At 39.6% G+C, this 23,504-nt stretch overlaps 2 protein-coding genes and 1 pseudogene across 3 annotated transcripts in view; 2 read left to right on the forward strand and 1 right to left on the reverse strand.

The window, feature by feature from the left end:
* The window catches only part of LOC127353460 (protein NLRC5-like), a 180,870-nt gene that overhangs the window by 124,073 nt on the left and 33,293 nt on the right, over positions 1-23,504 (reverse strand). The window lies entirely within an intron of this gene.
* On the forward strand, positions 11,259-20,607 carry LOC127352599 (myosin heavy chain, fast skeletal muscle-like; annotated as a pseudogene).
* On the forward strand, positions 20,300-22,324 carry LOC127352600 (myosin-7). The gene is made up of 7 exons (XM_051381114.1): positions 20,300-20,383; positions 20,525-20,614; positions 20,881-21,084; positions 21,186-21,290; positions 21,388-21,483; positions 21,601-21,732; positions 22,307-22,324. The coding sequence occupies exons 1-7, from the start codon at positions 20,300-20,302 to the stop codon at positions 22,322-22,324; spliced, it is 729 nt and encodes a 242-aa protein (XP_051237074.1).

Raw genomic sequence — 23,504 nt, forward strand, 5'->3', positions numbered from 1 at the left:
AGCTGAAGTGAATTCTGATAAACAGATGTATAATTTACATAGAATTGTCTTCTCCCTGTTTTTTTCTTTACTGATTCTACCTTCTTACATCTTGTCTGATATTGGAGCTTTGCCATTGTGTCCAAGAAAGCCAGGACCACCAACTGGCTGAGCAGGTTGTGCGTACGAGACCCAACCTGGAGCTGCGTAACATCCGGCTATTACCTAATGATATAGATGCTCTGGCTTTTGTAGTTAACTAAGTAGGTGATAGTGGTATTGGGCTGGACTTTGGAGCATGCTCAATGGAGTTGGAGTGTTTAGATGACCTTCCCAGGTGACAGTACGTTCACTACCTCTGGTAAGTCCACACAAGTTATCCATGTAAAGTGCAAAACACATTCAAAATGCAAAGGAACAATTTTTATGTTGAGAGGGGAGGGATGCTTGAATTTTATAAAATGTCATGAAGTTGCAATTACATGACTCTGCTGAATTGTCTGCTCTCTTTCCACTTCGAGGTTGGGCAACTGGAACAGTGATGGAGCGTCAATCAGATATAGAAGTTTTCCCCCAGTAACAAAAACAAGAGTGAGCAAGATGTGTCGTCGGCTCACATCGTCCTCCTCAAGATCCTCAATACCAGTTCAACTACCAGTTCAACTGTTAATTGAGCTGTGTAGCTTCATCGGGTTTTATTGTAAAAGTGTTTGCATTGGAAGGGGGAGGGTGAAACAAGGCAGTTGTAATCTGTAACGACACCTCAAGATGCCACTAAATCCTACACACTGGTCCTTTAAACTGCTGTATTGTCCAACTGGCGTTAATATTATACTAGTCACTGGAGTTGCATCTGTTACAGTTCTTTGTTCAGTCTCTGAGCTTCCAACAGCTTCAATAGCTGCTGGCTCCTCCAACTTGTTACCACTGAGTACCACCTCCTCAGCTTCCAGCCATGCTTAATTTTTTTCGTCGGCCTGACTCAGCTTAGTAGAGGCAGCCTGTTGGTTGTTGTTGCATTTTTCTGGTCTCTGGTGATGAGTGTGAATCTGGTCCACATGACTCCTCACTACTCTCCCATCACCCAGCATCACTTTGTATGACACTGGTCCAGTGGACTCAATAATTCCCGGGATCCACTAGGGTCCTATACTGAAGTTCTGGGTCAGCACTGAGTCTCCTGTTTTGAAACAGCGTCCTTTTGCCTTTTTGTTGTGATCTTTTATGTGTCTTTCTTGTTTTCCTTCACCTTCCTGCTTAAGTCTGGGTGGATTGAATCCAGTGTGCAACGTAGCTTTCTCACGAGAAGCAGGTCTGCTGGGGACAGACCTATTGTAGTGTGCGGTGTCACTCTGTAGCTAAATAACACTCTGGCTACCTTAGCTGTCAGTGTGCCCTCTGGACATTTCTTCATCATTCTCTTGAATGTTTGTACCCCTCTCTCTGCTAACCCGTTACATGGTAGGTTGCAGAGGTCACATGACGGATACCATTTTTTTTAAAGAAGTCTTTGAACTCTGTGCTGGTGAAACAAGTGCCATTATCAGACACCAACAACTCTGGCAGTCCATGGTTACTGAAACTGGTACGCAGGCACTCAATTGTGGTGGCTGAAGCGGCAGAGTTCACTGGATAAACATCCATCCATTTTGAATGTGCATCGACGAGCACAACATTTTTTTTTCTCCATAAACGGTCCGGGATAATCCCCATGGATACGGCTCCAAGGGTTTTCAGGCCAATCCCAGGGGTGTAATGGAGCTGGTGCAGGAATGTTGCGGTGCTCTTGACATGTTGTACAGCCCTTTACGGTATCCTCCACCTCTTTGTCCTACTTTGGCCACCATACATAACTCTTAGCCAGTGCCTTCATTCTGCAGTGCCTTCATTCTGGACACTCCTGGGTGGCACTGATGAAGCTGTCTCAACATTTTCTTGACCTGTATTTGGCACAATCACTCTCGAGCCCCATAACACACACCCATTCTGGATACTGAGTTCATGTTTCCTCACCTCATAGGGGGCAAATTCCTCCCCTTTCAGTTTTGATGACCAGCCATTCCGTACCATCTCCCGCACCCTTGAGAGTACTGGATCTTTGTCTGTCCATGCTTTCACTTGATCAGCTGTCACCAGAGTGATGTCAGAGCTCTCCAGCATGAGAACTCTCTCTTCCGGCCTCTCCACTTCCACTCATTCTGGAAAAGGAAGGCAAGCTCAAGGCATCCGCATTGCAGTGATACTTCCCTTCTTTATACACTATTGTGTATTCGTAGGCTCTCAAGGTTACCGCCCACCTTTGGATTCTGGGTGAGGCCATCTGTGGTAGGGCTCGCATTTCACTGAAAAGTGACAACAAGGGCTTGCGATCTGTCACTATAGTGAATTTCCGTCCATAAATGTACTTGTGGAAACGTTTTATTCCAAACATCACCGCAAGTCCTTCCTTATCCAGTTGTGAATAATTCTTCTCAGCTGCGTTTAATGTTTGTGAAGTGAATCCTATGGGTCTCTCAGTTCCATCTGGCATGTGATGTGACAACATGGCACCTACTCCATACGGTGATGCGTCACATGACAGCACAATGTCCTTCTCTGGATCATAATGCACAAGCACTTCAGCGGACTGCATCATTTCTTTTGATTTTTTATTAGCAACTTGTTGTGCCTCTCCTCCTCCTCACTTTGTGTCTTTTTGTAGCAGTTTGTGCACTGGGGCAAGAACAGTTGACAGATTGGGCAGGAACTTGTTGTAATAGTTTAACAGTCCCAGGTATGCCTTCAACTCTGTCACATTTGAAGGTGTGGGTGCCTCTTGGATAGCTTGCACCTTCTCATGGACTGGGTGCAGTCCTGTTGCATCCACTTTATGACCCAGAAACATCACTTTGTCATTCATGAATAAACATTTGGCTCTTTTAAGTCGGAGACCAGCTTCCTGTAGCCGTTTCAGCACCATGGTCAGAGTCTGCAGGTGCTCTTGGTCGTCTTTCCCTGTGAGGAGAATGTCATCCAGGAAGATGGTCACACGAGGGATGCCCTGTAGCAGTCCCTCTATGGTCCGTTGGAATATCGCTGGGCTTGATGAAACGAGATCTGGTCTCCCATGTACCTCTTCTGAAGTTTCTTCCTGGACGTGATGGATCTGGGGTACTGATCTCCACTGTAAACCTAGCCTCCTTATCCAGTACCTGCCTACCAGATTGGGGCCTGAACCTGCTACAGCTACCACAGGTAAGTCTTGCACTAGCCCTTTGTGCTGCACTTTAACCACAGCTGCTCCCAAGACTTTTACTCTATGCCCTGTGTATGTTCTGAGTCTCACCTGACATTTGCGTAGCTTTGGTGCCTCTTTTCCCCCTAAGGTTTTGAACACCGAGTGGTTCATTACTGTTACCCCACAACCTGAGTCCATCTCAAACTGTGTCTCTGTCTCATTAACTGTCAATGTCTATATAAATGGCTCTTCTGCTGGTACATCAAGTTCATCTATTTTGTACAGTGTGAACATGACTTCATCTGTATCCATACCATCTTTGTCATCCTCCCCCTGTCTGACATAATTTGCTCCCTGAGTTCTCCCTGGCTTACCTGTTTGTACTCCACCCCCTCTAGTCTTTGAATTACTAGCTGAGCCTTTTGACCTACACACTTTCTGAATGTGGCCAACTTTACCACACTTGTGACAGGTTTCTTTAATAAACCCACAGTCCCCAGCCCTGTGCTGCTCACCTCCACACCTGTAGCAAGCCTTTTGCTGATGCTGCTGCCTACTGGGGGTCTGCTTACATTTTGTGCACTGCTTGAGGTGCCCTTGTGTGTGAGGGTTCAAACTCCAAAGATTGTAAGTCCTTTACATCTTTGCTCGCTGTCTCAATGGCCTGAGCCAACTTCAGTGCCTTGTCGAAGGTCAAATCCGGCTCTGACAACAGTCGGCACTGTATGCGGTCATCTCTGATGCCACAGACCAGTCTGTCACGTATCATCTCTGATAACTTGTCTCCATAGTTGCAGTCTTGTGCTAATTTCCTCAGAACAGCAATACATTCCATAACTGTTTCTCCATGCTTTCTGTTTCTGGAATTAAACTTGAAACGCTGCACAATCTCGCTGGGTTTGGGGTTGAAATGGTCCTGCAATAACTTGAGAAGTTCATCAAACGTCTTGTCTCCTGGCTTGGCGGGGCTGACTAAGTTCCTCATTAGGTTGTAAGTCTGACTGCCCACTGAACTGAGCAAGATAGCTTTGCGTCGAGCTGTATCGTCGATGTCATTAGCTTCAAAATAATGATGGCGCACTTCACAATATTCCTCCCCGTCTGGATTTGGCTATCAAAAGGAGCGGTGCTTCCCATCATCGCCGCCGCCATGCTTGTTTTTCTTGCTTAGAAAGTCCGGTTTGTTATGCTAACTTCGCAACTTAGCAGCGAGTCTTACTCATTCGTCTGCACTCACACGAGGCATCCACCGTAACTTTATCCTCGTCACCATTTATGTAATAACTTACGGGAGACTTCTTGCTGAACATGGGGAAGTTTATTTGTTCCTGATGAACACAGTGCATAGCTCAATCACACCATCTCAGATAGTACACAGGACTTGACTCTTGTTTTACCCATCTATTGAATTCCCAAACAGGTCACAACTTTCTCATTGCGCCCCTAGTGGACCTGAGGACATATATATATATTTATCGCCATTCTTCACAGTTACTACAACTGTATAAACATATTTCACACATTATTGTTATAAATGTTGTTCTGTGATCTCTTTTACATAAAGTGGGGGGTGGTGGCAGCTGAAAAAAAAAACCTAGAGGAAACACTGACAGCGGTTGCTGACATTCCTCAGCTTATTGGCCACCTGTTGCACATTGCTGTGAAACTGACATAGGCTCTCTGTTTGCTGTTGTGTCCCAGACGTTGGCTCAGTGTTTCTGTAACATGCTAACACGCCTGGACTCAAGGGCAAAAAGACGACAAGGATATTGTTATTAAACCATCTCAAAAGAAAATTAACTCCCACACAGTGTGAATACTTGCATATAACTTAATAGGACCTTCCTAAGATAAGATCAACTCACACATAAAATAATTAACAAGTGAAGCCAGAAGGTGTCAAAAGCAAAACTGGGGACACAGACTGAGCTTCCAAAATAACAATTTTATTTTTATTTTATATTTTATGTGAAAAACAAACAGAAGCTTTTGTTCATAAGCTTGGTGAAAGCATGGTATCCTGCACACTAGACACTTACCAACATTAGGTTTCATTATGAATTTTTTCTTTGACTGTTTGTTTACTTTCAGTTTGCGCAGCCGCAAGTATGGTGAGTTGCTGAGAAGTTGTCCTCCATTTTGCCAAAATTCACAACCCTGAGAAATCTAGAGTGAGAACCTATTTTCTTTTCTTTTCTTTCTCTTTCTGTTTTCTGTCTGTCGCTTTCTTGAATTCATATCTGGCCTATCAGGAGTGGTGTAGTCTAAATGTTGTTTCCCTTCCTCAGACTATACTCACAGATCAGTGTAATTCAATTTGAAATACTGTAATGGCCCTTAACACCCCTACGGCAATGATTGACTGATTTTCTCTTTTGTCCTCTCAAGGTTTTGTGGTGCCAGTGTCACTGCCACAGGAGCAGCTAGTTTGGCCTCTGCTCTGCGTCACTGAAATCAAATATATTTGCGACATCATTTTTGTTGTGTTTCTGACTGAGTAGGGTTGCTGACACCTGATACTTAACATAATGCAATGCTGAAATATATTGGATGCTGGTGTGAAAATTGACACCAAGGATCTGTTTTTACGTTGCAGTCTGAGTGACAACAATCTGAAAGATGCAGGGATCGAGCACATAGCTGATGTTTTTATCAAACTACCAGGACTGGTCTCGGTGCTGCGAATACATGCCGCTAATGAGAAGCTTTTTTTTTTAAAATAACCTCAATATCTCAAGATTTTGCTGATTTTTAGTATTTATACTATATTATTATATTATCATAGTATATTATGAGTAGTAGTGGTGTGTGTGTGTGTGTGTGTGTGTGTGTGTGTGTGTGTGTGTGTGTGTGTGTGTGTTTGTGCGCACCTTGCAGGCTGGGTCGAAACAACAGCTCTCTGAAAGACTGAAAAGACTATCTCATCGGGAAGATGTCTTCGTGTTTGAACATCGAGCACATTCACACAGAGTATGAGCATACACACACACACACACACACACACACACACACACACACACACACATGCAGTCACACACCAACTAAGTTACAGGCATCAATATTTTTACATGATTTAACACAGAGGCCATACAGCACATCGCCACAGGCTCTTTGTTATGGAATCTATGTCAATTTGGGGTTTATTTTCCGCTCACTGACATTCTTTTAGCATTTGACTGCAATGTATGGACTGCACACATCATCTTGGTCAGCATTTTCTGCATCCAAAGTATTTTCTCAGTAATATGTAACCTTCAGACTTACTTCATAGACCTCCAAGGCACTAAATAAAAGTTTTAGGTTATTTGAACAAGTATGCAAGTAAACATTGTTATACAATGTAGATTTGTATCTTTTTGCAGTGGGATGAAGGAAATTAACTCTGCACATACTGACCATTTATATTCCTGAATTCCCCTCTGCAGTTCATGGTTTTCAATTTCAATGTTTTTATTGTTGATAATCCCATGGTACTATTTGTTCTCCAGCTTGTTGAGCCAGAAATGGAGCACACCTGAGATGCAAATACTTGCAGAGTCATTGGCACGTTGCCCTGCCTTGTCTGTCCTGGAGTAAGTGAGCTTTACCAAAGATAGAACCAGTGGTGGAATAAAACTAAGTATACTAAGTACTATACTTAATGGTGGGGTAAGCAATGTTGGAGAAATCTAATACCATGACATATAAATACCATCCGTCTGATCCACTCTCTTTCCCATTTACAGAGCCAGAGCTGTGTACAACCACCAATATTCAGTTTGAACAAAAGGTTTATTGGATTAGAATCACATTACCCCACCTTCAAGTATGAATTTCCATTATATACACCTTTATACTTATACAACAGCTCAGAGGCACATATTGTACTTTTTACTCCTCTACATGTCTGTCAGCTTTAGTTAGTATTTACTTTTACCCTTCTTGTCCAGTGAAAACCACGTATCTCCAAATTTGGTGCTTGTGAATGTGAATGTTCCTTCATGGGTTGAGAATATGTTCCTTCCTATTAAGTTAAATAAACTACTTAAAAACTCTCTTGTATTAGCTGGAAAATGCATTGTCACAAAATGCATTGTGCGGTTTTTCTGAGCTCATGAAAAATTGACCTTTTAGAGCTACGTGGTTCTCACTGGACAGAAATGCTATGAACATATGATCTTAAACTCCCCAACAGTATATAAAGTTGATAGCTCCTTAACCTTAAACCTTAAAGGAAAACTTTGCTGATTTTGGACCAGCTTTGTATGATTACAGTGTTGATTACGTGTTGACTGCACCCAGAGCTTTTGCAAATGTGTCATCTGGTGGACTCTTGCTGGCAAATAAGCTCTTGGTAATGATATAAAGCTGGCTGAAAGTCGGCAAGGTTTCCCTTGAACTACAACAGTAAAATGCAACAGTAATGCAGAGCCGGTCCAGACCTCCCTGGGGTCCTAAAAATTGTGCTAGGAGGTCCTCCTTTCTGACCCGTAAGCCATGTAAACTATTTGCCATTGCCACACAGTGGCACCTGATACCCAGTGCTCCCACTACAATCCTCCCTCCTTTTAAAACAGTTTACTCCCTCTCAATCTCTCAATCCAAGAATTAGTAGAACTATACAGGACAGAATTATATATATTATATATTTATATATTTATTTATTATTATTATTATTATATATAAATAAACAATATTTATTGAATAGAATATTTTATATTGAAGTAAATATTAACAATAACATTGTAGAAAGGGCTCTGCTGCATGGTAATTAGTCCAGTCCTCACAATATTATAACATTATCTTTGTCTATACAATGTGAACATAAGCCTACAGGCTCTGGCTGCACAAAATACCAGGTCCATTCAAACTGGCTAACCCCGATTTCCTTTTATACACTTAAAAATATAAACTAGGGCTGGGACTTTATCGCATTAATTACGATTAATTAATTACAGAAAAAATAACGCAACAAAAAAAATAACGGATTTAATTGCAATTTATTTTTGCACTCCAAACAGCGCGGAACATTGCTCTTTGCACGAGTTCCTGGCAAACCCGTAATACTGATGCACAGGACACAACGCGAGATATGGGCTGCGTTTCATTAGTCGTTCAACATGCCCTCGTTCATTTGCCCTCTACACTTGCCCTCGGGGGAATCCCCCGCCGCCATCAATTGTCTGGAAAACTGAAGTGACCTTGGTGAGATGGACCCTTGGAGGGCTGAGGGAGCGACAACGATGGTCACTCTGAGGTAGATATCACCCACAATACATTGCAGTTTACGTCATTGCCGCTATAACGCCGGCGGCTGACAATGAGTAAGGGCAAGTGCGTTTCATTTAAATCCCCCACTCCTCCCCCGCCCACTTTCCCTGCGCGCTCCAAGTGGCCTCCGTGCGACGTATGCTGTTACATCATACCAAGGGCTGAGGGTAAGTGAACGAGGGGAAGTGGAACTACTAATGAAACGCGGCCGTAGAAACCGATGAGAAGTCGTTGCTGGGTTCGGTGGGTGGAAATTTTAGTTTTAAAAAACTACCGGGTGGAAACCTGGATAAAAGCCCAGTTGTGTGCAAGAAAGAATTTGCCTATCACAGGAGCACTTCCAGCCTCCGCTACCAACTCAATGCCAAACATGTTGCAGCTAGCACAGACAACGCTCCTAGTTCGAGCAGGCAGTGTTGCCAATCCACACTCGACAAGATGGGTTCAGAGCCAGAATGAGTAAGTCCACGACTGACAAATGAACAAACGCACTGGCGAAGTGGATTGCAGTGGACTGTCGGCCACTCTCGGTGGTAGAAGATCAGGGGGTAGAAGCGGTGCTACAGATAGCGTCGTCTGACCTTATGAACTGCCATGCAGAAAGACAATTTCAAGCAAAATTCATCCGCTTTATGACACTGGCATGACAAGCGAAAGTATATTTATTGGCATTGTTTTATGCCAAGGATATTATTCTAACTTTTTTGCAATGTTAGGTTTCCACTTTTCTGGAATGTACTGCACTAAGTGCCATACCTGCCGACTTTTCAAAAAACCTTGGAGTGAGATTTTGTCAGGGGTGACCAAAATTATGCCGCACACGCAGCCACACAAGTTGGTGGCTCAGATATCAGAGATTTTGAATTCATTTGATATTGTACCCATGTTGTACCTTGCATTCTGGTGGTTTGTGGGGAGGCCCAAAGCCGCTGATAGGGGCAGCCTACTGGAGATGGACAATATTGGTTACATTCTGAGAAGCAGACATAGCTGAAGGTCCACCCCCAGGAAATTTTGGATTAAGTAGATGCGATTTCCTGCATTCTAGCGGATTTTTGGCTGGTCTGCTAAAGATGTGCAATACCTGAACTTATTCTGATTCATGTTCGGCATCATGACTTGTAGGGCCTTCTAGACTTGAGCTGAACTTTCAACCAGAAAACTATTGTTGTGCCTAAATGACTGCGTGTATCACAATAAAGCCTTATTCATAGACCAGTGTTTAAGATTTGACCTAGGTACCTGTAGGTTGATTGATATTTTGATTAGAATGGTATTAAATTGTGAGTAAATAAACAATGCAATGAGCTGATATTTTGAGCATGCAGTATACCACGGGGTTAACAAGGTGCTCTCTTGCTGCTTCACCACACTAAATCATGTTCACACGCACAAACAAATAATTTATTTCAAGATTTAAAGTTTAAGAGAGTGGGTACTCAATTGGACGACATTTCATTGTTACATACCTAGTCTCAGCTCAGATCAAGGACGAAATTTTGATTTCAGAGGTGGGGGGGACACAAGTATTTATTTTTTTTAAGTTATTTTTTTGGCCTTTTGATGGCTTTATTTATAGAGACAGCCATAGGGAGACAGTGATGGTGGGTGGAGAGAGAGGGGATGGCACGCAGCAAAGGGCAGCAGGTCGGATTCGAATCCGCGCCGCTGCAGCAACTCCATATATGGGTCGCCAGCTCTACAGATTGAGCTAACCGCTGGGCGCCCCATCACACAATAGTAGTTCTTCTACTTTTCTATTGCTACTTTTACGTTTACTGTTCCCTTTTTTGGTTTGACTGGTTGTAAAGCATGTAAATGTAAATATAGAATGAACATTCTGGACACACACACGCACATACGCACATGGACACCGATTCAAACATGAATGTAAATGAAACCTCTGATATTACCTGGGCAACACCAGCAGACCGGTGTGCAAGCAAGATGGAGTGACAGCGGGGACGGCCAATCATAAAAGAAACGGCAGAACCAATCGAGGAGGTTGTGAGCGGTCTAAACTAAGGATAACAGGCTTCAGCTTTAGCGGACGTTTTTTCCTCTTGGTACTAATGCTTTACGAGTCTCTGTTTACTATAGCGTAACATTGTTTTTGGACGGTAAAAACTGCAGGAGACCAAAACGGCCCAAGATCGGATTTTATTTGCGTGAGAAATTGGATGTGTGGCGTGAGTGCGTGTGAAAACAGGCAAAACCGTGTGTCACATGGCGAAAGTGTGAGAGTTGGCAGCTCTGAAGTGCTGTTTTTTATTTTAATAAACAAAAACAAATGTGTTTAAGACATAGAAAGTTTACAAAAAATCCTGAAAAAGCTTGAATATAGCTAACTTGAATTTAAGTTTGTGCCTTGTGAACAATGTAATCATAATATTCTTTATTCATATTGCACTTTATGTTAACACTAAGTGATGAAAATAAACACAATTTTGTTGTTTAAGCTCATTTATGTGTCAATTCATTGATTCGGTCATATACCAAAATCCATTTAAATTGAAAAATGTTGCTTCTCTGTGTCAAATATTGATATGCGATTAATTGAGATTAATTAATTACAAAGCCTCTAATTAATTAGATAAATTTTTTTAATCGAGTCCCACCACTAATATAAACTACTATATATATATATTGTATATGGCTTGACTGAATACTAGATGGTTATTGTTTAGTACGTCACATTTCCCTGCGCTGCACGGGGTCATGGGCAGATTTCAAGAGGACCCTATTGGTGTGTAAACAAGGAGGTATGCAGCAACTATCACATGTCTCTTTGCAGAGTGTAACAGGCGCTTTCAGGGTTTTGCTACTCTCAAAAAGAGCACGTTGCTTTTCTCCTCTCCCTGCCCCACGGACCCTGATGAAGCCCCACACCAGCTGCGGATGAAGCTCACTCAGCTGCAGTGCAATGAGGTCGAGCAGTCGACACCAACAGCTCTCACTTGTGAACTTTCACCAGCAGTTGGATAAAGACAGGTTCCCAGGAATGGGAGCGTTTGCAAAGAAAATGGAGAGCTTTTTCGGCTGCGCACATTTGTGTGAGCAGACATTTTCTGAAATGAACCTGAAAGAGAACCGGTTGAGGTCCAGACTAACAGATCCCCACCTCATTCCATGTCTCTTAGTCGTCTGACTAAACTACAGTTTCTGAGTGAGTAAAAGTATATTTCATTGCTTGGCTGAATTGTTAGACATGTTCACACCTCCCTGGTATATTTCTTGGTCATCTGAAATTCATAAAATGCAGTTTCTGAGTGACATATATTATATAATATATATATTATATAATATATTACTCAACTTTGTGGAACCTTTTTTGAATTTTTTATGCTTGATCGTTCATGGTGCTATCTGACTCTTATGTGGTATGAAAAAAAGGCTGAATTGTTTAATGTTAAAGACCTGTGTTTTCTTGGTCATCTGAAATTCATAAAATGCAGAGTGACTATATTTAACCTGTATATTTCTCAGCTTTGTGGAACTTTTGTGGAATTTTAAATTGTTTGTTCCTTGTGTTATATGACTCTGATGTGATATGAAATAATTTCCCCCTGCGATTATTAAAGTATTTCTGATGCTGATTCTGAAAGAAAGGCTGAATTGTTTTGCGGAGACCTGTTTACAGCTGAGTGGCTTACAATAGGTTATACAAAAAAAGACAATTGTTTTTGGCACAGATGGTTACTATGCAGTGCATTTGTACGGAAGCGTATTGCATTCACTTGAAAATGTATTTTTTTGGTTTGTTTTTCTAAGTAATTATTTGTGTTTTTCTGAGTAATTTTTTTGCCTGTTTTTCTGAGTAATTATTTCTGTTGTTCTGAGATATTTTTTGGGGGCTTTGTTTTTCAGATTTTTTTCTGAGTGTAGAGAGCATTTGAAACAATAGACCAAAAAATAAATTACTCAGAAAAAACTATTTTTTAAAAAATTGAATGCAATACGCTTCCGTACATTTGTTATTGTAATATAAATAAAATTGCTATGATGCAGTGCATTTGCATGTGACTTTATTGTGGTGCTCAGTATTTTCCCATTATCGAATCTGGCCCCCTTTGAGGATAGTTTGGACACCCCTGGTCTAGTTATTATTTTTATTTTACATAAAGCAGCTTTTTTGTTGATTCTGGTGACCCCTGTGGACAAAAGTGGTAATGTTTCCAAATCGAACAGTGGTAGGCATTTAGAATCTTCTTACTGATGGTCTTGTGTGCTACTGTAGGTCATATAGAGGCATCAGTTATATCAGTTATAAGGAGTTCGGTCTAGACCTGCTCTATCTGAAAAGTGTCCTGAGATAACTTCTATTATGATTTGGCGCTATACAAATAAAATTGAATTGAATTGAATTGAATCAGGATGAAACTGAGATGGTTGTACAACTATTTAAAAAACTCCTTGTAGTACGTTTAACCCAAATGTTCTTTTTTAGTTAGTCTAGTTTTAAACTTTATTGACTTGTGTTACTGAGTTTCTTTCTGAATAAATATCAGGTTTAATTTAATGTCAAGTATTAAATTAATTCATTACAACAAGAAGCAAAAATGTTCAAGCATTGACTGGAAGTCTGCCATGTGCCTTGTTTTACTGAAGCACTTCTACTGAATGCACTGCAGTGTGTGTAGGAGAATCTTGAGGTATGGCTTAAATTGTTTAGCTAAGCAGTAGGACTTTTCTACGCATATTAATACATACGTTAATACATACAATCTGAGACTTTGAGAGATTATTATTATGATCCATTAATTTGCCATGATCCAGAAAAGGATGCGACTGGTGACTGTTGTAATGTATAGTCAGTATCAAGTATTTGAATTTACATTAGAAACATGCCTGATCTGTGTTCACACTCTTGCTGTGGTCCTCACTTTTATAGGGCAGTACTATGTTATGTCACCATAGTAACTACTCAGCTGATTGGCTTTTTACAGAAGCTTCAAAACTGCCTAGTGCCTTGAAAGTCCCACCCCCAACATACTACACCACTTGACCTCTGACCTTGGAGCCTGTCTCTTCCTTCTCAGTACTCTGACACCTCTCTCATTACAGTGAGTAGGCGTAATTAGATCATTACTGCACACTAAATGTTAATTGAGCTTTCAAGCAAACACAATGTAAAAATACATATTTATTACATAGTGAATGATTCATGGACTTTCACTCAACTTAAACAGACTATAAATTGAACAAATAAATCGCATCCTTCGTGTAGGGCACTACTAGAGGATGGAAATTTAATTTAGGTTTATTTAGGTGTTCAGGTTGATGACACTGATTTTATTAAGACTGGCTATTAATAGTTATTTGAGTTAATAGTTATAGTTACCTTTATTGAATTCAGCCAAAGTAATTATTATGTTTGGTGAGCATAAATGAATGAATAGAAAAACATTCAGAATGTGAGCCATACTAATAGTAGCTTTGATTTTTTTCTTCTCAAAGTAAGCTAAATATTACGGCTGTAGCATCTGACCAAGTGAGTTAAAGTCTGGAGTGGGAGGGTTTTCCTGTGACCCATCAATCACCTGCATGCTCCCTGTCCCTGAAGTACCTGCTTTTCTTAGCTTGTACCATAATTTGTGTATATGGTGTAATTATAAAGAGTTCAGTTATCACTGCAGTGACTCTCTTCAGCCTGTAGTAGTAGTCAACTCACAACAGGCAATTATATTCACACATTGAGTAAATAAACACAGATAATGTGTTTTACTCAACGCAGCATAGTCGAGAGAAATGTGTCAGATACTCCATTTAGTGGATGTCCTATTCAATGAAAAAGGTGTGATGTGCTTTCATTACACCTTACACTTGACATTTCATGTCATTATGTGTTTTTTGTTCAAGAAAAAAAAGAATCTTTGAGCATTGTGACCCGCTGTATCAAATATGATACAAATTAAAACTCCTATATGGACATTGATATTTGAATTGCTTTTTTTTGGTATGTTCAGAAGGACCAATAAAGGCTCCAGTTTCAAAGAATTGGAATTTTCTGTCAATTATTTAATGGTTTGGGCTTTACAGGGTTACATGTGCACAATCAGAATTGGCATAATAATCCAATTAACTTTCTTAATTTTGATCCCCGTATGTTCCTATACAACCATCAATTCTCAAAAAATAATTTTAAAAAGCTTATCTGTACCTTAAGATGTAAATGACATTATAACAGCTTTGTGTTAGATGTAATCATTTTAAATCTCATTTTTATATGAAACTATTATTCCACTTTTATATATGCCATGTGTCAAAAGAAGTCAAAAAAAGACTTACTTCAGAAAGGAATTGACCCAAAGTAGCGCCAGCTAAATATTTGAAATGCTTCAAGACTCAGCTGTCATTCCAGCCATATTTGGCACGATAGCCTGCTTTAAGCCTTACTGTGTAAGCAAACCAGACTGAATATAAGGGGTACAAGAGGAGCTTCAGTGTGTGTGGTGGTAGACCAGTGAAGTTCCTGCTTGTGGTGAGGATATCTACTATTGCATTGTACAATTTAAATATCTTCCTCATTTTAGAAATTAGTTTACAAAATATAGTGTCATATAAGAGTAGAAATATATATGTATTACTTTTCAATGCACTCTGTGCTTTCAATGTATAAATTCCTTGTAACTTTACAGTATAATATGTGTATGTTAAATTTTTACAATTCATAGTTTTCTGCACTGACAAAGGAAAGGATAAGGTATGTGCAGCTTTTACCATTGATTACAGTTTTATGATATGTATAAGTATATCTATGTTTAGTCAGTGGATGGCAAGGTGAAGCAGTGGTTAGTCTCACACTGAGAAGGGTCAAGGTTCAACCTGCCAAACCAGCTACTGCAGGTTGTGTGAATTTTGCATGTTCTCACCATGCCTGCTTTAATTGGCAGCTCTAAATTGCCCGTAGGTGTGAATGTAAGAGTGAATAGTTGTGGCTCAATGTCAACTGGGTTAGACTCGAACCCCCCTTAAAGGATGATCGGTTATAGCTAAAGAATGCTTGGATAATTCATTTATATTTAGGTGTTGTTCACCCATTGTGTACAAACCTCAAATAACAATTGATTATAAGAAATCAAACATCAGTCCAAGATTGCTCTTGTTTGACTTGCTGCAGACATAAGCCACCACCATGAGTACGGACACGGAGATGGCCGTTTATGGCAAAGCTGCCATATACCTCCGTAAGCCAGAGAAGGAGAGAATTGACCCTCAAAACAAACGCTTTGATGCCAAGGCCGCCTGCTACATGGCCGATGCCAAGGAGCTGTACTTCAAGGCAACAATCCTCAAGAAAGATGGTGGCAAAGTCACTGTCAAAGTCCTGGACATGGAGGAGGTTAGTATCACTAAATCAGAGTAAACTGGGATTCAATACGATCAGCCCTCAATGTGACAAATGTCTTGTTCCAGGAGAGGACAGTTAAAGAAGATGACATCTCTCCAATGAACCCTCCGAAGTTTGACAAAATTGAGGACATGGCCATGATGACCCATCTCAATGAAGCCTCTGTGTCGTATAACCTCAAAGAGCGTTATGCAGCATGGATGATCTACGTAAGAAAAGCTGCCTAATAAGAACAGAGAAATATACCTATATACAGCGAAACTAGCTATACTAAGAGTTAACTGCTGGATCACTTTCAGACCTACTCTGGGCTGTTCTGTGCCACTGTGAACCCCTATAAGTGGCTCTCAGTTTACGATCAGGAAGTTGTAAATGCTTATAGAGGCAAGAAGCGTATGGAGGCTCCACCCCACATCTTCTCTGTCTCTGACAACGCTTTTCAGTTCATGCTTACTGGTAAGTTGTTACCATAACAACGTTGAATTAATCAATATATGAGGTTTTTGCTGAGTAAAAAAATGGTTATTCTTTTTCCCCCAATTGAACAGATAGGGAGAACCACTCTGCTTGATCACGTAAATTTCACATTTGTTGACTTTGCTGAACATAATCTGATATAATTCTTACAAGTCTATGTCTATACCTAGTGGAGAATCTGGTGCTGGAAAGACTGTCCACACCAAGCAAGACAAGAAGAGGGACACATCAAAGGTTTGTTACTGTATGATGATTACAATTCAGTGTCCTTTAAGTATGGAATACATACATTCATTTTCTGACATCAATTTTAAACCTGGATTATAGGGATCAGATTATTGCAGCCAATCCTCTGTTGGACGCCATACAGATTTTTTTAAAGTGATTATCTTTTGTGTGGTCACCTTTCTTAAAACAGAATGCTATTGATATCCTGGGCTTCACTAATGAAGAGAAGATGAGCATCTACAAGATGACTGGTGCTGTGCTCCACCATGGTAACAAGAAGTTCAAGCAGAAGCAGCGTGAGGAGCAGGCTGAGCCAGATGGTACAGAGGGTGAATATTTAATGTCAGCTCAAAGTGAATAGCTTGTGAATACCAATGGAAGTTCTTTATCTGGCTGGTTTCTTTTACATCATGATGGAAGGTCACAGTCTAAGACCGCATGTATGAATTACTAAACTTTTTCAGATGCTGACAAGGTTGCTTACTTGCTGGGTCTGAACTCTGCTGACATGCTGAAGGCTCTGTGCTATCCCAGAGTTAAGGTCAGAAATGAGTTTGTCACCAAGGGACAGACATTGGTGTCCTGGATATTGCTGAATTTGAAATCTTTGATGTAAGCTTAATTTCAAACGATTCATCAGCTGATACTTTTCATGACTGAATCATTCTTATTGTCTGAAAGATATTACACTGAATATTTCTCCCCTCACAGTTCAACAGCATGGAGCAGCTGTACATCAACTTCACCAATGAGAAACTGCGACAGTTTTTCAACCACACTATGTTTGTCCTGGAGCAAGAAGAGTACAAGAAGGAGGGTATTATCTGGGAGTTCATTGACTTTGGCATGGACTTGGCTGCCTGCATTGAGCTGATTGAAAAGGTAATCATTTCATTTTGTCATTCTGTTTGATTGTTCTTGTTTTCACTTAATTTATGCCATAATAACATACATCATTCTACTTTTTTCTAGCCCATGGCTATCTTCTCCATCCTTGGAAAGGAGTGCATGTTCCCCAAGGCTACAGACACATCCTTCAAGAACAAGCTGTATGACCAGCATCTTGGCAAAAACAGAGCATTTAAGAAGCCAAAGCAAGGCTGAGGCCCACTTCTCCCCTGGTGCACTATGCTGGTACCGTGGACTACAATATCAACGGCTGGCTGGACAAGAACAAGGATCCACTGAATTAATCTGTTTTTCAGCTGTACCAGAAGTCCTCAGTGAAACTGCTGGTCCATCTCTATCCTCCTGTTATTGAGGGTATGATAGTAGATAGATTGATAGATTTTCAAGCTTATAGATAATGTATATTTTTACCTAACTATAGCATGTGTTCATGTAAATATTGAGTCTGGTTTTGAAAAAAACATGTCCACTTAAAACCATCCACAGAGACTGGTGGCGGTAAGAAGGGAGGCAAGAAGAAGGGTGGTTCTATGCAGACTGTGTCTTCCCAGTTTAGGGTAAGATTTAACATTTCAAACTTTGGTATAAAATCTTATCTATGTTTAATATCACAGTTGTGACATTTTATGACAAGAGAACTTGGGCAAGTTGATGACTTACTTGGATGGAGCACCCATCCTCACTCTGTGTGCTGTCTGATTCCCAATGAATCAAAGACTCCAGGTACATAGAGACCATGATTTCCATTTGAGTGTTTTGAGGGGTGGTTTTGTTTAGTTGGTATGGTTTACTTCAGGTTGTGTTGCTTCAACAAAGAGAGTAACTACTATATTCATTTAAAGAAGTAATTAAGAAATATTCTTTTACAGGTCTGATGAAGAACTTCCTGGTCATCCACCAGCTCAGGTGTAACGGTGTGCTGGAGGGTATCAGAATCTGCAGAAAACGTTTCCCCAGCAGAATCCTCTATGCTGACTTTAAGCAGAGGTATCAACGGATATTCTAACACAATTATGATGCAGACTATTCAAAGAAAATGTTCACACTGACCACTAACTCTCTTATAAAAGGTACAAGGTGCTGAATGCCAGTTTCATCCCTGAGGGCCAGTTCATTGATAACAAGAAGGCTTCAGAGAAGTTGCTTGGATCAATTGATGTTAATTATGACGAGTACAGATTTGGACACACCAAGGTAAGCACATTGATATACTTTAATGTACTTACCAAGGAGCACATATTTTTCAGTCATTTTTTTTCTTTATGGAATAGAAGAGTATCCTGAAAAACATAACCCATGGGGAATTAGGCCATGAAGGAGCCAATGCAACATTGCCATCATGTGGCCATGGATAAACATTACATATTGCCTTGTAACTTGTTACCAAGAGGCTTAAACCCCAGATCATTTATGCCCAAGATTCTGTGGTTCTTTCTCACCTATTTTAAATCAAGGGGGAAAATATTAAATAATAAATAATATATTTTACTCTTACTTCTACAAATTTAATCAGATTATCACCAAATATATTCAATATGTGAGTGAGTCTGCAAAAAAGTTATTAATTTATTTTTACCATTTGCTACAAGATTGTATTTATAGTAATTACCTAATTCTTATATGGGCTATTTACATAAATTGAAGTACTTTGTGGATACATCACAACTACGACCAAATTTAGAAGCACATACCAAGTGACCCTGTATAACTTGATTGCATTCTGTCAAAGGTGGTGCTGCAGAACTCATCATGTCTGACTCACTTGAAATTTGGCACAATTCACTTGTAAAAAGGCTAATGTGCAAAAAGACAGAACTGTCAGCCATTTAGCATAATTGCATTTCACTGTTTAAAGTATTTAGATATAGATCCTGATGCAGATAAAACAAATTATAAACATGTTTCTTTATCTCTGATGATACAAAAAGTATTTTTTAAATACAGTAAATATATTATATATTTTTCATTTTTAAATGATTGTGTAGGGTACATGCTCATTTTCTACCTTTCTAGTTTAATCTTTAGTATGCTGTAGAGTAAAGACATACAGTGAATTTCTATTTTCTGTTTATTTAGGTGTTCTTCAAAGCCGGCCCGCTGGCTACCCTTGAGGAGATGAGAGATGAAAAGCTGGCATCTCTGGTTACCATGACTCAATTTAATTCAATTCAATTTTATTTGTATAGCGCCAATTCATAACAGAAGTTATCTCAGGACACTTTTCAAATGGAGCAGGTCTAGAGCGAACTCCTTATAACATTTACAGAGACCCAACAGTACCACCAAACTGATGCTATCCATCGCACTGAGGAGCTTGAAGAAGCCAAGTAAGTACATTTTAAACAATTAAATGGAAATAAGTGTAAAACTATCGTGTAGCTCAACTGACAATGGTATTTCTGGTATCAATACTTGAATTTAAACAAATGTATACAGATATTACAATTTTATTTGTTTACAAATTTGTTTAGTTATTTTAGGGCAAACATTTTCGATTGCAGCTGTGCTTTTATATTTTTTTTCTAGTTCCTTAAACATTTCTATCTCATATATGCAATACATTTTTTTTTTAAGTATTTGTAACTTTAAGATTTTCACTCAGAGACAGATTCACACCTTTTTGAAACAGGAAAAAGCTGGCCCAGCGCCTTCAGGAGGCTGAGGTAGAGATTGAGGCAGTGAATTCAGCTCAGAAGGAGGCTCGTTCTCTCAGCACTGAGCTCTTCAAGATGAAGAACTCTTATGAGGAAGCTCTGGATCAGCTGGAGACCATGAAGCATGAAAAACAAGAACCTCAAATGTGAGTTCTGACCACATTATTATTACTTCATTAAGTTAGAATAATGTATTTATATTTTCCAATTCAAAGCTTAACGATATAACATAACATGTATCTCTCTGCAGAGGAGAAGTCCAAGAAGCAGGTGGAGACAGAGAAGTCTGAGATCCAGACAGCTCTTGAAGAGGCTGAGGTACATTTATTCCGCGGAGGTCTTCTGAAAATACACGGACAAATGTTTTATAAATGGTTAGAAAGCAAAGATGACTGTTGTTTTCTTTGACATCATTAGGGGACTTTGGAATATGAAGAGTCTAAGATCCTGCGTGTCTAGTTGGAGCTCACCCAGATTAAGAGTGAAGTAGACAAGAAGCTGGCAGAGAAGGATGAAGGGATGGAGCAGATCAAGAGGAACAGCCAGAGGGTGACTCCATGCAGAGCACTCTGGATTCTGAGGTCAGGAGCAGGAACGATGCCCTGAGAATCAAGAAGAAGATGGAGGGAGACCTAAATCAGATGGAGATTCAGTTGAGCCATGCCAATTGTCAGGCTTCTGAGTCCCAGAAGCAGCTGAGGAATGTGCAAGCACAGCTGAAGGTATTGTAAGACATAAAGTTGTTTCACAGACTATGGTCAGTGCACCTACATTTTGGCTGTCATGTGAATATTTTGCTGATATTTCTTCACCAGGATGCTCAACTGCACCTTGATGATGCTGTCAGAGCCCAGGATGACTTCAAGGAACAAGCTGCTATGGTAGAGCGCAGGAACGGTCTCATGGTGGCTGAAATTGAGGAACTTAGAGCTGCTCTGGAACAGACAGAGAGAAGCTGCAAAATCGCCGAGCAGGAGCTGGTGGACGCCAGTGAGCGTGTTGGACTTCTTGAGTCTAGGGTAAGACAATTCTGTTAAGATCTGCACGGTAGAGCAAATGTAAGAAAACATGCAAAACAAATATTATCTAAATATTATCTTCACTTTCTGGTTTTCTAAAGGTGCGTGAGCTGGAGGCAGAGGTTGAGGCTGAGCAGAGACGTGGAGCAGATGCTGTTAAGGGTGTCCGCAAATATGAGAGGAGGGTGAAGGAGCTCACATATCAGGTACAACTATATTAAGATTTTACATGTACTGTACAGATAAATCTGGCTTACTTTCCATGAAATATATTTAAACACAAATCTATATTTTCTTTTACAGACTGAGGAGGACAAGAAACATTTTACCAGGCTACAGGATCTGGTTAACAAACTGAAGCTCAAAGTGAAGGCCTACAAGAGGCAGGCTGAGGAAGCGGTAAGGACTCACATTTAATTTTAAACAATGGGCTACTGGATACACTGTCATATTTATGTTATGTACAGTACACCTAGTAGGCTATTTTCAACATTTTAACATTTTTCTGTATTTCAGGAGGAGCAAGCCAACGTTCACCTGTCCAAGTGCAGAAAGGTCCAGCATGAACTGGAGGAGGCTGAGGAGCATGCTGACATTGCAGATTCCCAGGTCAACAAACTGAGAGCAAAGAGTCGTGACTCTGGCAAGGTAAATATATATTCATTTTGTGATCAATAACTAAAACAGCATCATCATTGTCTGTTTGTTGGAGCAGATTCTTAACAGTATTATATTCACACCATTACACAGTATTAGGTTTAAATGCTATAAAATTAATTGATTAAAATTATTGTCACCTAAGGCTCATTAAAATCCAATTTACACAAACAATTTATATGTTTTTTACAGGGAAAAGAAGCAGCTGAGTAAAGCATGCTTAGTGTTTCACTGTGTTGAATCATATAATATGATATAATTCATGCCGAAAAAATAAAGATGAAATGGTTTCTCTTAAATTGCTGTCTGTTATACTTTCATGTCTTTGCTTTCCATGAAAGGTAGCTAATGTGAGATTTGAGAGACACGAACCAAATAGTTTTTACAATCATTCATTAATGCAGAATGCATAACTATTCACTGTGACACTCAAAATATTATTATCAAATTATATAAATCAAAAACGAGTCAAGATCATATACTGTACAATAATATAATTTATATAACTCGGTCAAACTACAGGGCCAATGTAGTGGGTCTAATTCTGCGTTGTGTTATTTAATAGGCAGAGACACACTCCTGAATGGTCTCAACACGATTTATTCCCCTTTATACCTGCATTATGGAGAAGAAACATTCACAGGTGTTCACAGGTTTTCTCATACATGCTCTCTGTGCTCTTTCTGGGAAAAGTCACCAAGCAAATCGGAGTATTATGCACAATAGTATGAACAATACGGAGAGCAGCAGAACTGCGTACTTTTCTGGGAAAAGTCACCAAGCAAAGAGAAAGTAAAAACCGACCCAACGTGGTAAGTGCAGGTTTAGCAAATAAAATACTGACTATACTTCAGGTAATAATCCAATATTTTCCCTGACATATGTGCTGGAAACATTGAAATGAACATTTCCAATAACACAAGTTCCTCATACTATAGTAACAACACTCAAAGGAAAAAAGAAAAACATGACAGCAAAAACGCTACCCTTCAAAATAAAAGTTTGCGCTTCACTGCCTTGTTCATAATATGGCGCAACAACATCACACCACTACACCAAGCATGTGGATGAACGTGACTTGATATTTTAGTATCACATGGTAAAGTAGAAATCACAGTCAGCTGTTCTGTAACAAGATACAGATGTGTGGTGTGGGTCATTATTGGGTGCACTTTAATTTCAAAGTAAATTAACATTTCTGACTGTAAATCATTCTTTATCACAGAGATTTTTCAGATTGTGACAACATGTCAATGACAAGTGAATGTAGATTTTTTTTTTTGTCACTGCAAGTTCAACACTATTGCCTGTGACATTTAAAAATGCTATTGCTCAACAACCAGAGTGGTTGACATTCAAAGTGCAGTGATGTGCATGAAGCCAAAAAATGAACTTCAAGCTGCAGAGTTAGATAAAGTGTTAATAGGTTGACATATGAGTGTGACTACCACAGAGATATCCCTTACACCTTATCATAAGTAGTTGTTGTATGTTTTTTTTTTATTATATTTATTATTTATTTATATATTAATTGTTGATCTATTAGTATTTTAAAGATTTATTTTTAATCAAAAAAATTAAATAATCTGTGAGAAGCATTAGAATACATGTGTATTTTTAATGTAAATGTATTCACCAATATCAATAAATAAACCGTTTGTCAAAAGACCTAAAATTAAGGTTTCCTTTTTAGGTAGGAATTAACACAAATTCAAGATGTGCCTTTGCTGATGGAAAACTGAAACATAAGATGTATTAGCTGC

Source organism: Dicentrarchus labrax, unplaced genomic scaffold (assembly GCF_905237075.1).
Source record: "Dicentrarchus labrax unplaced genomic scaffold, dlabrax2021, whole genome shotgun sequence".
Taxonomy (NCBI): Eukaryota; Metazoa; Chordata; class Actinopteri; family Moronidae; genus Dicentrarchus; species Dicentrarchus labrax.